The sequence below is a fragment of the Gadus chalcogrammus genome, chromosome 18 (assembly GCF_026213295.1).
Source record: "Gadus chalcogrammus isolate NIFS_2021 chromosome 18, NIFS_Gcha_1.0, whole genome shotgun sequence".
Taxonomy (NCBI): Eukaryota; Metazoa; Chordata; class Actinopteri; order Gadiformes; family Gadidae; genus Gadus; species Gadus chalcogrammus.
This window is the reverse complement of record NC_079429.1, coordinates 21,778,624-21,793,217: the sequence shown is the minus strand read 5'-3', so window position 1 is coordinate 21,793,217 and position 14,594 is coordinate 21,778,624. Positions and strand designations below refer to the sequence as shown.

The window sequence follows — 14,594 nt, the reverse complement described above, 5'->3', positions numbered from 1 at the left end:
CGATCAAGCCGCACGGGTGAGCCAAAGCTGTCAATGGCAAGTTCGGTGTCCGAATCCCTCTCCGACAGACATGTCTCATGTCTGACGTTGGCTTGCAGCTCATCGACCTTGTTTCGAAGAGACCGCGCATTTGAGAGAATTATGGAAGGCAAAGGGGTACGGGAAAGGGGTTGTTTCCTTAGTCTTAGACGCAGGCCAGCCCGCTTTCCTCGCTTCCTGATCTTGCGGGGAAACGCGCCGGTAGAATCCCCTTTTCCACTTGTTTGATCGGCAAAACTGTTTAGATCGGGAACCACTAGATTCACACCACGAAGATCCTGAAAGTTACGCCATTGGAGAAGAAAGTCTTTGCTGTATGTTATGCGCTCCGGTTTAGTGAACCCGTTTAGCGCTTCCACAGAAGGAACAAGACGGTTAACTCCATGATTTGTTGCTTATCTGGTCAACTCAATAAAATATATTAAAAGTCCATTAGTAAGATGATTTGTTGGCCAATTAAATACTGTGCATGAAAGGTGCATAAAGACACAATCACAAAAAAAAAAAAAACAGAGTTTATGAACAGACGTGACTTGCTGCCGGTCGCTGCATGAGCATGCGCCCTTCTCAGTGTGCGAGTTCCGCTCCTTTTATTGTTGTCAAGAAAGGCAATTCTCTAGGGTGTCTTCGAATGTATGATCATTTCAGGCACAGATCATTTTACTTCCTATCAGCCCTGTACTTTACATTTGACACTCAAATAATTACTGCCACATTGTGGTCTGTAGGGCTGTAACAATAGGGCTGTATGGCTGTTTTTTTAATTTAAAAAGCATTTTATTTAAACAACACTTGTGTAACAATTAACTTAATGTAACATTTAATCACCAATAATTTGGAACGCTGAACAGAAAGAATACTATTAAAGTATAGCTAAATAAATAACCAAAGATTGCAGTTGGAGGATGCTTGCAGGTAGGCAAAAACCCTCAACTAGTTTGGTTGGTTTAGTCAAATATCCTATAAGCGCTTATTGCATATTCTCGAAGAAAGTTGTCCAATCCCGGGTTGCTTTAAACTCACTTCATTTATTATAAAGTCGTCGGCATGTTTCGGCATGGTAAGTGAAGCTATACGGAGGGAATTGTAGCTAAAGAGTGGAACACGTGTGAGAGATAATAACTCTGGCTACTATGGGCCACGGGCAGAGGCCCGTGACCCTTCGCGGGTGTCGCTGCAAATCTCTGGTCTCTTTACACTGGGTGCACAGGTAAGAGACCGTCAAGTGGGCGTGGCCGGGGTGCCGTACTGGCTTCGGCTTCTTCGTATATATAAAAGCGCTGCTATCTGTGGCTGGAGCAGCCTCCAATAAGGTCTTGCTCCCCTTGTGGCTATGTATGGTATTTACGGCTAATATGTTTGGTCCTGCATCATTGGGTCGATGTGTGGGTAGCTTAGATTCTTAAAATACGTAACACGCTTCTTATTAGGCTATGTAGCTTAAAGCCCATGGTGCAGGTTAACCGGAAGTTTTGATTAATGGGTACATAAAGCACTCAAAATATGTATCTAAAGTTAGAAATGTCTCCAAAATGGTGTTAAAGTCCAGTTTTTGTAGTTTTTGGTTAGTAACGGTTATTTTTTACGCAATTTGGCGATGACGTCACGTAGGGTAGACGCATACTAGAACTAGCATTATGGCGGACGAGGAAGAGGTAGCAAGACCCACTCTCAACATTTATGATGGCCCACAGCCATATAATTTTGAACCGGTTAGGCGTATGAGGGGAAATGAGGAAATACCGAGAGCCGATGGCCGTCAAAGACAAATAAATGCTTTGTCAGAGGAGAATGAGTGGAGAGTTGGTGAAGTGTCCTGGTGAGTTGCTACCATTTAGAAACGTAGCAAGGAGCGCTGGAGCTAGTAGTCTATGAAAAGCAGTGCATACAATAACTTATTTTTTCAGTGAATAGCATCGAATGAAAGTCAACGTTTTCTTTATATCTAGTGACAGTGATTATGTCATTGGCTCAGATAAGTACCCTAAACTTAGTCAGAAGATCCAGAAATAGAAGGCATAATAGCTTGACAGTCCCACCTGTGAACCCCTAGTGTTTATTCTAAGCTTTTACCTTTCTCCGGTGAAAATGTTGTTTGCAAACGTAGCCGACTCCGAGTAGGCTGGTTATGTCTTCAGTGTGATTATTTTTGATAGTGCTAACTCGTTTTCCTCGTGATTGATTGTCATTGAAACTGTTAGGGTACCGCTTACCGGGAGAGAGCAGTAAGCGTGTCTGTGTCGCTGTGTTTGGCAGGTGTCTGTGTGGGCGGTGTCGTCCCATGGAAACTGTGGTGAGCTTGTGTTGTAGGGAGGTGAGCGCGTTTTGGTCGCTGGTCGAGGAGCTCACCCCGCGGCCAGCAGATGTAACGTGCCTTACGCAGCATCCTGGATTTGAGGCATGCTGCCTGAATCCGTTTGTGCTAAAAATAGCATACACACACTTCAGGCAGGATCATGGTCCCCTTCAAGCCAGCACGCACGAGTATGTTCATGGTTTATGTTTACTTTACAAATCTTTTACACTGAGTCATTTGAACCAACAGTTATAGGTGACAGGAGATGTGTTGCATACACAATAAACATGAATAAGAAACAGGCTTAAAATGACGTTTCCAACCTACTTACAGAGTTTTAAACGTAAGAATCTTTCCTACTTATCCCTAGGCAATACCGGTACACTGCGTACAGGCAAGCAATACGCTGGGCTTATGGCGTTTTAGGGAGGAGTATAAGGAAGCCTCTACCCTCTTGTGTGGTTTCAACCATCAGACAGCAATTCCAGAATGATGACCAGACCTATCAGGGCTTTCAATGGCCTTGTTTGGATGAAAATGAATAAAAATAATAGTTATGATTATTCTGTTGTGATCATTCAATTGCCCTTAAAATGTTATAAAGTACACAGAACACATGCATTTTGGATAAAAAAAAGTTGATTGGCATTGCTTGTAATGGTTACTGAACAAAGACACAGGTTGGAATTAAATCTATATAAAAAAATGGTTAGGCACAAAACATACAAGGAACACTGATGAAGGGCTAGACCCGCAATGTTTAATTCTAATTCTAATTAATTCTGCAATAGTGTAGTCATACCCGAGGGTCAGTTGATGGTTCTCTTTTTCACACACACACACACACACACACACACACACACACACACACACACACACACACACACACACACACACACACACACACACACACACACACACACACACACACACACACACACTATTTCATGCATGCATACATGCAGTGATACATGCAAAAGCACATCAAGCAGACACACAGTGAGCCCAGACAACACCGCACACAGAGGTTGACAAGGCACAGGTAAAATGATTACAAAATTATTTTGAATTATATACAAAGAAATGTCATGCAAATAATAACAACTAAATCATTGGACTTGTCCGTGGAAAAAAATAATAATGTGAAATTAGGTTTTCTTGAAGCGTGACTGCCGGGCTAGGTAGAGGCTGATGGCCTCCTCCTTAGGAATCTGTTCGAAGGATTTGGTGATGGGGGCGGGTGCATCGGAGGACAAATTGGCGCCAACCTCTCGAAGAACCGCGGGTGAATTGGCGTAGCTCTCCCGAAGGGCCTTCATTAATGATGTTGCATAACCTGCAGACATAATAATAATAATATTAATAATAATAATAATATTACTTTATAAAGATCATTGTCACTGATCACTCGTGCACCATCTCAAAATATGATAGAACTGCCTGACACTGCTTACCGTATGAGGCTGCCTCTTTGATGGGACGCACCACATGGGCACCTTTTCTGAAGCGCGGATACCGCACGCAGTACTTCTCCGTCCCGTCACTTCTCCGTGCTGTCTCGCGATTGGCATTGTGATTATAATGCAGCGCCGCTAAGAGAAGCCTACAAAATAACACATTTGAGAAAACCTTTGAAACTTGGTGTATGACAAAATACTACAATAGGCACGTTAATAGGTACTATTATTACTATAAAAGGCATAATAATTGGCAGTGTTATTCCATTGGATAGCACTGACCTGCTATACATCCCAAGGTATGAAAACCCTGTGTGCTTGGGCGCGAAGTGCAAGATGAGGGAGTGGTAAGCCTCAAGGGAGAAGGTCTGGTGCTGTGGAGACAGCTGACGAACATCTTTCAGCAAGGCAGCCCTCATCATTATGTTCTCCAACTTGACTGCTGCCAATGAGCCTGAAAAGAGCAAGACAGGTAGGCAGGGAGGCAGACAGACACACAGACAGACGGAAAACGAACAAATAGACAGGAAGATGGATACAGACAGAATTCCTTTTTGAAATGGAAACACATGAAATTGTCCTGCATATGAATTATAGCAAACATAAACAGTAAACAGAATGTTATGAGATTGCCAGGGAATGAAAAAATAATTTCATCACGAAGGTCACATGTCAAAGCATCCAGACAATTACTCAAAGACAGCAACTAAAACAAAACTATGTAGAGCGTGCATAATACCAGTACTGTACCTGGGTCCAGCCACTCTTTGTTGCGCTGATCTTCGTCTAGAGGGCCATGGGCACAACTGGAGAAGGCAGGGGTGTCATGGTCATGGATGTCCTGGATGTGGTTCGCTAAACTTCTCCATTTGGCCTCCATGACCGCTGGGTTGCCATCTGGGGTTGAGGCTGCAGTCCAATAGAGGTGATTCACTATAGCTGGCCTCCACAACTGTAGTTGGTCACACTCTTTGGATGCTGCATCCAATGCCTTCCCCAGACCTGTTTTAGAACAAATGGTATTAATTGATATGCACTAACAAAAACTGCTTCAAGGTTCCAACAATGGATACATACTTTTTGCAATGTGCCACACGTCAAAATAATGCTGTGTCCCTTCAGGGATCAGCTCCTCTCTCACCCATTTGGCAACCTAAGGAGAAAAAAACCACAAACATCCAGCTTCAGTGCAATTCAGATATTTACATTCTATACTGCATTTTTATTGTAAATAACTGGCGATGTCGGTCCGTGATCAGCGTTGCCAAATGCAGGTCGTTTCCCCTCAGCAGGCCAACACTGCGCTTGAGCCCTTCAAGCTCACACCATGAGCTGTTGGGGACCTCTGAGCTCTGCAACATGACATAACAGTGTAAGTGTAGAATGCTGGTGGTGTTGAAGGAGGCGTTAATGAACCGAAGCGTTGCTGGTCCAGGCATTATGATACACTACTCTAGTTAGGCAATACACAATAAAGCTCTATGCATGGTTGTACTAGTGGAAAGATGTTATATTAAGATACAATCCTTTTACCAAATTGCAGAGTTCATTTCTTTGTCGAATAACATCAGGTTTACCTGAACAAGCTGAACATCCACCACCTTGTTCACTCTGTCCTCTATCAGAGAGTATGACCCATACTTTGCGCAGTGCCCAGGAGAATCTGACCTGGAATTAATTACAATTTATGTTTCAAGTTTTTAAAACCATGGTCTGTAAAGACAATCCACCATGTCAACTGCAAATGCCAACTAAAGCCACCCTACATGATAACAAATAACAAAATCAAAACGTGGAACTGGTCTAGCTCTCACACTGGTTTACCTGCAGTCACCAGCAAGAACTAGCCCGCCATACATTGCCCGTAGGTCACTAAAATTCTTGGCTTGATCATTCTGCCAGGCCTGAACGATTACTGGGATGGTGTAGCGGCGCTGATGGCGAAAGAAACTGCTCGCACTGATGCACTGCAGGCCAAACAGGGTCAACATTCTTAGTGTCTGTGTGGCCAAACATCCAGTAAAATGAATGGCCCCACTTAACAGGAGTTTGCAGGTTGGCATGTTCCTGTGGAGCATTGGCTGGTTTTGCCAGAAACGGTGGTAGCCACATGATGCACAGACCTAGATATGTAATAAAATAAAATAAAACATTGTAATCAACAGTATATCAGGATTCAATATAGAGTAAGTACTGTACATTACTGGTCAAAGGTTTCATATTTTCAATGAAACACACATGACCAATACAGTATAAACACTCAAATATGATGGCATCACAAACCAGCAGACTTAAGCCAGCCTGGTACATACATTGTAAATTAACTGGCAAGACAGTCAGAGCTATCAGATTTTAATTAGATATTCAGATTTTCTAATCAGATGGCCACGTAAAACAAAACTGCATAAACAAAACTGTACCTGCTTGATCTTAACAAAAGTTCCTTCCTGCTGCACGATGCTCCTATCCGACCTCTCACAACAGGCCGGACAGATGGCAAAAAGGCCCATCAGTTCCTCTTGGCAAACAATGAATTTGTCAATGCAACTACAACAACAAAAAATGAGGGGGAGGGGGGCGGTGTCATTCAAACTAACAAAGCATTGAGCATTCAATATGGTCTATGTTGGTTTTAGATTATCTCACTTGTGGTGGTGGTCACACGTGTAAGGTGGCTCCTCATCAAACAATTCCTCCTCATCCATCGGCTCTTCGGGCACCCACGACAAGTCACTGATGACAGTGGCATTATCATCATCATCGTCGTCAACTGTCTGCTCAGGACTAGCGAGGGGAGTGGAGGTTTGTGGGCTGATTGAAGTCTGTGTGCCCACGCTAACCATCTTGGGCTTCAGGTTAACCTGCACAGCTGTGGCAGAGGCAGTAAACATACCCAAACATATGACAATCATGGCAAATCTAAGCGGCTATGTTTTGGTGTAGGCTATGTATTCATTTCATCAATGTGTATGGAAATGTCCTACTTGCAATGTTTTAGACATAATATCTACCCCTTAAAATACCAAAGATTTAACCGTGAGACCATCGGGGGGGCTTCAAATAACATTGTGTCCCAGCGTCAGAAGTGGAGGAGGGCAAGGGCTGATCCCCAGTATCGACACTCTCCACAGTGTCTACACTGTGCACGGTCTCCTGCTGTGAGGCGTCTGTCAACATCTTGCGAAAACAAATATAAAAAAGTATATTAGTATAAAGTATAGTATATAAAAAAGAAAATGCAAGGGTGTAGTGGTGAAATAAGAGGTAGGTAAACTGAATACTTAGATCAGTGATTCGCAACCAATGGTAGTACATTTACTGTATTGGGAGGTAGCTAAACTCTGAAGTGAGAAGTGGATAAACTCTGTTTCTCAAATTTCAGATGTGGGTAAACTGCGTTTACTTGCGTTTAGCGTCCACTACAGCCCTGACGACACGGTCACGGTCAAATACAGTATATGTGAAAGAGAACCGTAGCAGTCTAGCACTAACACAAAACGCAAACAAACTGTTGTGAAAGCCGCTTGATGATGACGATCACTGATCAAAACACTAGCCATGAAGCTTTCATGACGATATGGACATTTACTTCAGGGCAATTTTGTTTTGGCTCATATTCGTGAATCAAGAAATATGCTCTTCTAATGTCAGACTGATCATGCTTGTAGAGGAGGCTGTGTCAAAGGGAACACGGTATGCAAAATACACAGAGCTAGCTAACGCGCAGCTTGTAATTAGCAGCTATAGCATGATGCTTACCGTGGCAATCTCTCGCTTGCGGCAGACGGTGTCTCTCGACCTCGGGGACAGGGCAGGCAGAGTGGTTTGCATGCACAGACGGCACGGCGGTAGGAATTAACTTCGCCGTCCTCTTACTCTTTAAACCAAGTGAGACCATCTTGGCATCCCCTGAGTGGTAATCCTCCTCCTTGAAATGCGCGCTGCATATTCTGGAGTACGCGGTAACAGAGCTAGCTGAAAAATCTGCCCGTCTAAACTTGACAAATTGCACCCAGCTTCGGAGAATCCCTTTGTCCTTGGGGAAGCAATGTACCCTATGTCCACTTTTGCTGGAGTTGTTGCACCATGTTATCTACTTATATATCTACTCTCTCTCTCTATCTATATATATGTTATGCTATGCTATGCTATCCCTCACTATCTATCTGTTATGTTATGCTATGCTATGCTATGCTATCCCTCACTATCTATCGATGTTATGCTATTCTATCTATCTATCGATGTTATGCTATTCTATCTATCTATCTATCTATCGATCTATATATCTATCTATCTATCTATATCTAGGCTATCTCTATTTATGTATTTACTTATATAATCTGACACTGTCACTCTCTCACTAGCGGCTTCGGCTGTCGTCCAAAAGCGCGGAGTACCTTATGTGACGTCATGCAATGCATTGTGGGAGAAATAAGAATCATCGCTAACCTGTGGCTAATAACCACTAATATATCACCTACTTTTCCTAATATTTATATTTTGTGATACCCTACAACAGGGGTACTCAAGTAGAAATGATGAGGGGCCACAATTTTTTTTTTCAGTGACTCAAGGGGCCGGGTCGGTATACGTGTGATTGGGCGATATATGCTCTGTTTTAGACGTAACGCGTAAGCACGTAAGATACATAACCCCCCCTTGCGCGGTAAAATATCCCCCCTTACGTGCTTAAGTGCGTCGGCCAAATTCCTGACTATGCGACTAAAACACTACGGCCCTACGCAGCTCGCAAAGACTGTGATTGGCCAGCTAACCACATCCTTTCAGGAGTCTCACATTTCCGGTTTTAACAGCATAATAGCGCCATTTTAAAAGGCTGTGACAGAAGCGAATGAAGAAGTTTGAAGAAGGAGAAGAAGAAAACACAAGAACGTATTATGATAATTATAAATATAAACAAGCCAGCGATTTCCACTTCCACGCCCACAGATTCGTTCGTTGCTCCCCCTACTGTTCTGGCGGAGAAACCCCTTGCAACACGCGCAATCCTAAGGAACCTTAAAGGAACCGTAAATCAAAACTTTTCTAAAACAAGTCCCTTGTGTAAATTACGTGCTTACGTCTCTGCGTCGAAAACGACCCTAAATCGGCCTTGACTGCTGCTGAGATGGACTGTCTGCCTCGAGTTTGGGAGGGCTGGAGCGGTCTGTGGGCTGGAGTGCTATCTGTTTATCGTTGCAACCCCCAGCCTCGTATTGAGATCGCGGCGCGCGTTTTTTTTTTTTTTATAATTAAAAAAACTTTTCAAAACAGTTCGAGGGCCATTAATAGACACCCCGCGGGCCACAAAAGGCCCGCGGGCCGCTACTTGAGTATGACTGCCCTACAACATCAAATACAATGGATAATTGTTTAAATGTTTATTACCAACTAGAAAATTGCCAGAATAGAAGAAAATAGAAACCTGCACCATGCCCTTTAAATAATGACATAATTAGGCTGTATAGAGTGCAACATGTTTAATAGCCTAACTTTCAATAGATGGAAAAAAACATGAACGTCTAACATGAACGTCGCAATAACGAGGCGTGTGTTACGAGTAGTGTGTGTGTGTGTGTGCGCGAGAATGGCAGTGTGCGAATGTGTGTGTGTGTGTGTGTGTGTGTGAGTGACGTCAGTGAGTGAGTGGACGAGGAGCGAGGAGAGCGAGCGGTAGCATGTGTGTTTAGTGAAGAAGCGAACGAGTCCGGTAGAATAAAGTATCCATCCTGTCAATAATCGGTGGCCGCCTCATTCCGACCTATAAGCAGACAAACTGCCGGTCAAATTACACAAAACAATAGAGACAGGTAGGGCTGAACGATTTCAGGAAAAGATCGAATAGCGATTTTTCCGGCAGATATTGCGATTTCGATTTTCTTCACGATTTTCTTCAAATCAAGCTTCAGTGCAATATTCACAATGTACCGTAATATTTATAAACATGACATCATGCCATTAAAACATTACATGCCATTACTCTAATGTAAGAATGAAAACTAAAGTTAAGAATTGATTTCAAATGTATTTATTAAGAAACATGCATGTAAACTAAAGTCCTTGACCAACTGCAGTTGTTACAACTGAAGAACTAAAAGAGCCATCTTTGACTGTCTTAACTTAGAAAAGTACTGCTACTTTTTAGTTGTTTTTTACAGTCAAAGATGGCTCTTTTAGTTAATTCGTGCATTAGAGTATAACAACAAAGGGAGAGACGTCGGAGAACCCAACGCAGTCTAGTCATAATATTGTAATGACCACGGAAGAGGCAGTGAATGAAGTATTGAATAGACAGAGATTTATTAGATAGGCCTACCTAATAAACCGTTGGAACACACAAGACCGGAAACACGGCAACGCCGGTAAACAAACCCAGAGAAGCCCAATCCCTATGAGAGCTCCCCGCGCTACGGCCATCCGGAGGCGCACAGAGCTTTTGGCGGTGATATTATATATACAAATATTATATTACATACAACTATATTATGTATAGAGCTCCGGGAGTCGCAAAGGCAACATTCACTTTCTCCTCCATGCTGCAGTTCACCCCGGACTGAACTGCCCTGAGTTTGACGGTTGAATGCTGATTGGCTGTTACGTTACGTATGTGACTAAGTGGCCACGCTGTTGAACGCTGATTGGCTGTCATCACGCGAAACGTGAACGTGCTCGCCTGTGCACGGCAAAAGTGTGGCGCGACAAATCAAAACTTGTCGCCGGTTTTCACTAGCGAAAAATTCGCCCGATACGCGTCTATACGATCACTTTGTATGGGATCCTGTCACCCCGTCGCGTTTGGTGTGAACGCACAGTAGACAACCATTTATTAGATTCCTAATAAACCGTTGGAACACACAAGACCGGTAACCATAGCAACGCCGGTAAACAAACGCCGGTAAACAACCCCCTCAAAGAGAGCTCCCAGCCCCACGGCCATCCGGAGGCTCACACAGCTTTTGGCCGTGATATTATGTATACAATTATATTATATTAATTCGCCCGATTCGCGTCTCTACGTTGACGCGTGAACACACAGTAAAACCTAAAAAAACGTGGCTTTGGCGATCCCGAGATCGCGTTCTCTGTAATCGCGATTAAGATCAGAAAACGATAAATCGTTCAACCCTAGAGACAGAGATCACACAGGCAAATTTTTTCGCGCTTGGCCCACTCTGGATAAATGTCGTTCAAATTGCGAACTTCGACGGCCGTGGAGAAATGCAATCATCATAGTCATCACAGAGAGGGCATCTCGTTGCATACTTACGGCGTCGATAAGAGGGGGCGGTGTCAGTAGACTACAAAGCTGCAAACTTGTCGCTTTTCGGCGACAATCGCCGTTTTCTTGGTCAATTTGGTCATTCACGTGAATGGTGTAGAACCGGAGAGTTTTGTTTTGGGGGGGGGGGGGGGTCCAGAATTGCGGAAAATTATTGGATCATTCTTATCCAATGCGCCTGGCTACCGCGCATGCGCATCCGCATGCACAAGCATGCGGCCAAACAACGCAAGAGAGCTTGCAAAACACTCGTCCAGAGGGGTGTTCCACGAACGGAGGTTTAACAAACACTGAGTTAACGCTGAACTCTAGGTTGATTTACCCTGTGCCGACTAACCAAGAGTTTTCAGTTCCACAGCAGAGGTTATGCATTAGTTCAATCAACTCGTGGTTGGTTAACATAGGGTTGTGCGCGTCCACGGCAAACCTAAAAAGACGTGATGTATGGATCAGGGAAACCCTGATCGAAATGGCGAAACGGGCCGCTTATTTCAATGAAATGGAACTTAAGGTTCTCCTGGAGAGCTATGACGAGGAGAAGGACATTATCACAAGAAAAGGGAACGCTAAAGCCTCTGCAACTCGGAGAACCAACGCCTGGCAGCTGATCGCTGACCGCGTAAATGCGTTAGTTACACGTCAAAAGCATGATCCTTAATATTTGAGCCATGACTATATAAATATCCCAGTTAAGCATTCTTAAAGATCCTACCACATAACCCCTTTCTTCTAAAAAAATATGTAGCCTACTCCAATGGCTTCCAAGCGGTCAGCGGATCAAGTATAAAAATGAAGTATAAAAAAACATACAAACTGGTAAGCTTTTCCCACCATCGTATTGGTATAAATGTAAATAAGCCTTTTTTTTTAAGCCAATCGTGAAAAGGCCGACAGTCAGCAGACTGGATCTGGCCCTCAAATGGTCTTGACCCCGGTGGAGGAGCTGTTAATAAACAGGGCGCCCTGGCATGGAGGGGGTACCTGGTGGTACCTCCTCAGAGAGTCAGGGGCCATACCCCAATGGTTGAATGTAGGTGTTTGTGTTTTCTTGTATTTTAGATTTTTTTTGCCTTCGAAGTAACACATGCATACCATGTGCTTGCCACAGCGCATACTATTCCAAATGTTTCTTTTTTTGGTAACTGGGTAGAAAACCTAAAAGTGACAATTCATCAACTTCACAGATCAAGATGGATTAGTGCGTGTAACGATCAAACATTCTCCAGTGGATGCAAATCCACTGGAGACTATAGTATAAAAGAGACTATAGATAGTCCTCCACTGAGGACTATTTTATACTTTGTGTTGTAAGTGCCTCTCGGTATAGTACTCAGACAATATTAATCTTTGTATGATAGGAGGCCGATACAAATCTTGGATGGGTCATCTGAAAGGACTGAGATGTGCTCAGCATCTCCAACATTATAGCCTAGATGAAACTACCATTTGCAAAAAATGGAGGGCTACGCAAATAGTCTGGAGTGAACTGAGGCCAGGTCCTCTATTGGTAGTGTTGGCTATGTAAGGCTATTTAAATATATTAAAGATTTGCACGAGAATCTATAGGCCTATCTCTCCACTCCAGCAAAAAGTAATTTGATATGCCAAGATGTCGAGCCGTGGTCTTATCAATCGCTCCCGGTGGATTGCACGTATAATTTGCCCTCCGATATCAGCAGTTCTGCATATTACAATAAAAATAACCCTGTGACACTGTCACCTTTTTTCCTCTGAGGAGTTTGCAGGTCTGAGACTATTATTTAGACAAATTATTAGCAAATTTCAATCTGACAATTTGACCAGAGAGTTAGAAAGGGCGTATCGCGCTGCTGCCTTCTCACACCGCGAGACAGGTTTGTGGCTTTTGAGTGTCGCGATTTCGGTTTCGATACGCGTATCGTTACAGCCCTAGTGGTCTGTATGAGTCACTGTTCACAAATGATCGCTCCTCATTATAATAGACAAATACAATGATTCAACATTTATAATATGTAGGCTTTTATTTAACCACGCAGGCTATTTGAATTACTGTATCAATGAACTAAAGATACAAGAAGTGCTGGTATTGCTATAGTGACTTAACTTTAGTAATTTCTACATTCAACCACACAAACCTTAATCTTTAATTAATTTCAAGTTATATGCAATGTTTTATGGCACTCTTATTGGTATTATAAGAGTGATTATTGAGATTCAATTATATTGCTGAGATTTGGTTCTGCTCCGTTGACTTAATTTACTTGAGTGCACTCCCCACTCAGCTGACCTTGTGAGTGTACAGTTTACTAAGATGGGAGACACCAAATCTCTCTTTTGGGTCAGTGTTGTGTTTCGAGTCTGGGTATGTGGTCCTTTTAATGGTGCTCCTCTGCTGGGTGGCCAGGGGGCCCTGTGGTTTGGGGGGGGGGGGGCTCTATAGTTCTCCATAGGTAGAGCTCCAACATTATGATGGTGACAGAGAACTTTGGTCACAAGTCTAATCCCGGTTCTGGGAAAAGTCATGAGATCTGCTTGTTCTAAAGGAGAGCAATTCTGTGGGGTTGCTCCGTTTGTCATGCTCCCTCAGGGTATTGGTTCTCCAATGGAAACTGAGTAATACGAGTGGACTTTATAGCAGGACATGATGGCTGAGTCTTCTAAATGTCTAACTAATCAACGTTTGGTTGTGTCTGTTGAACTTGGGGCAGCCAGACAGAACCCTGAGCCCGTATTTCGTCTCTTGTGTCCCCACAGCAGAAGCGCAAGTTGAGGATCTACATCTCCAACACCTTCACCGCCGCCAAGCCTGAGGCTGAGGACCATGAGAAGGTGGCATCCTGGGAGCTGAGGGTGGAGGGCAAACTTCTAGAGGAGGTACACACATCCTCATAAACTGTCCACGCTTTTGGTTTTGGCGTACCTACCTCTGGATCCCCTGGGATGATCACCTAGTTATGGTCGTTCAAACTTGTTGCCATGTTCAACCTCACTGTCCCTTGTCCATACCCAGGCTCTGGCCTGCTCCTAGCCACGCTTTTGGCCTACCCAGGGCTCAACACTGCGACCAAAATAGTTGCATAATCAAACATTTATCATGTGGATGTAAGGGTAGAACATGTTTTATTGGACCAATGCTTCAAAAGGCAAAACTGCAATATCACATAAGTGCTGTGTGGAGGAAGTCAGTGTTTTTGGGATCCTCTGCTGCTCAGTCTGTTTCAGCAGAGTTTCAAGGTGTGTGGGTCACACACCAGACCACGGCCGCATCCGCAGCAGAAGTAAAGCTCACATCGGAGGGTTTGATTGAGGTCTTGTTCCGTTTTCATTGTAGTTAATGCTGATGGATGGCGACGCGATGCACGCCAGGGTTTGGTTCGTGCTGGAAGTACTCGTCGGCTGTGTTACGGCGCTGGTGTGACCGCTTGATTTGGAAACGAGACCCACTTAAGTTTCAATGAAGGCACGCTGCTCTGATAAAAAAAAAAAAAAGGTTTTATACATTGCGCTAAGTTTAAATGAAGTTGCACCACAGAACTAGCGTTCT

General features: G+C 43.6%; 1 protein-coding gene and 2 long non-coding RNA genes across 4 annotated transcripts in view; 1 reads left to right on the top strand and 2 right to left on the bottom strand.

Annotated features, from left to right (window-relative positions):
• The window catches only part of LOC130371373 (SWI/SNF-related matrix-associated actin-dependent regulator of chromatin subfamily D member 1-like), a 32,406-nt gene extending 17,820 nt beyond the window's left edge, over positions 1 to 14,586 (top strand). The window contains exons 5-6 of one of the 2 annotated variants that reach the window (XM_056577137.1): positions 13,808 to 13,924; positions 14,382 to 14,586. In XM_056577137.1, coding sequence (XP_056433112.1) covers positions 13,808 to 13,924; positions 14,382 to 14,468 — 204 coding nt within the window. In that variant the 3' untranslated portion in view covers positions 14,469 to 14,586. Of the gene's footprint in view, positions 1 to 13,804; positions 13,925 to 14,381 lie in introns of both variants that reach the window. The other variant, XM_056577136.1, reaches the window with a different exon arrangement.
• On the bottom strand, positions 3,574 to 4,640 carry LOC130371377 (uncharacterized). Its single transcript, XR_008893188.1, has 3 exons — positions 4,543 to 4,640; positions 3,790 to 4,246; positions 3,574 to 3,671 (listed from the first exon to the last, which is right to left on the bottom strand). It is a non-coding gene; the product is annotated as an uncharacterized LOC130371377 (long non-coding RNA).
• LOC130371375 (uncharacterized) lies at positions 5,034 to 5,647 on the bottom strand. The gene is made up of 3 exons (XR_008893187.1): positions 5,617 to 5,647; positions 5,370 to 5,460; positions 5,034 to 5,144 (listed from the first exon to the last, which is right to left on the bottom strand). It is a non-coding gene; the product is annotated as an uncharacterized LOC130371375 (long non-coding RNA).
• Positions 14,587 to 14,594: the final 8 nt, after the last annotated feature.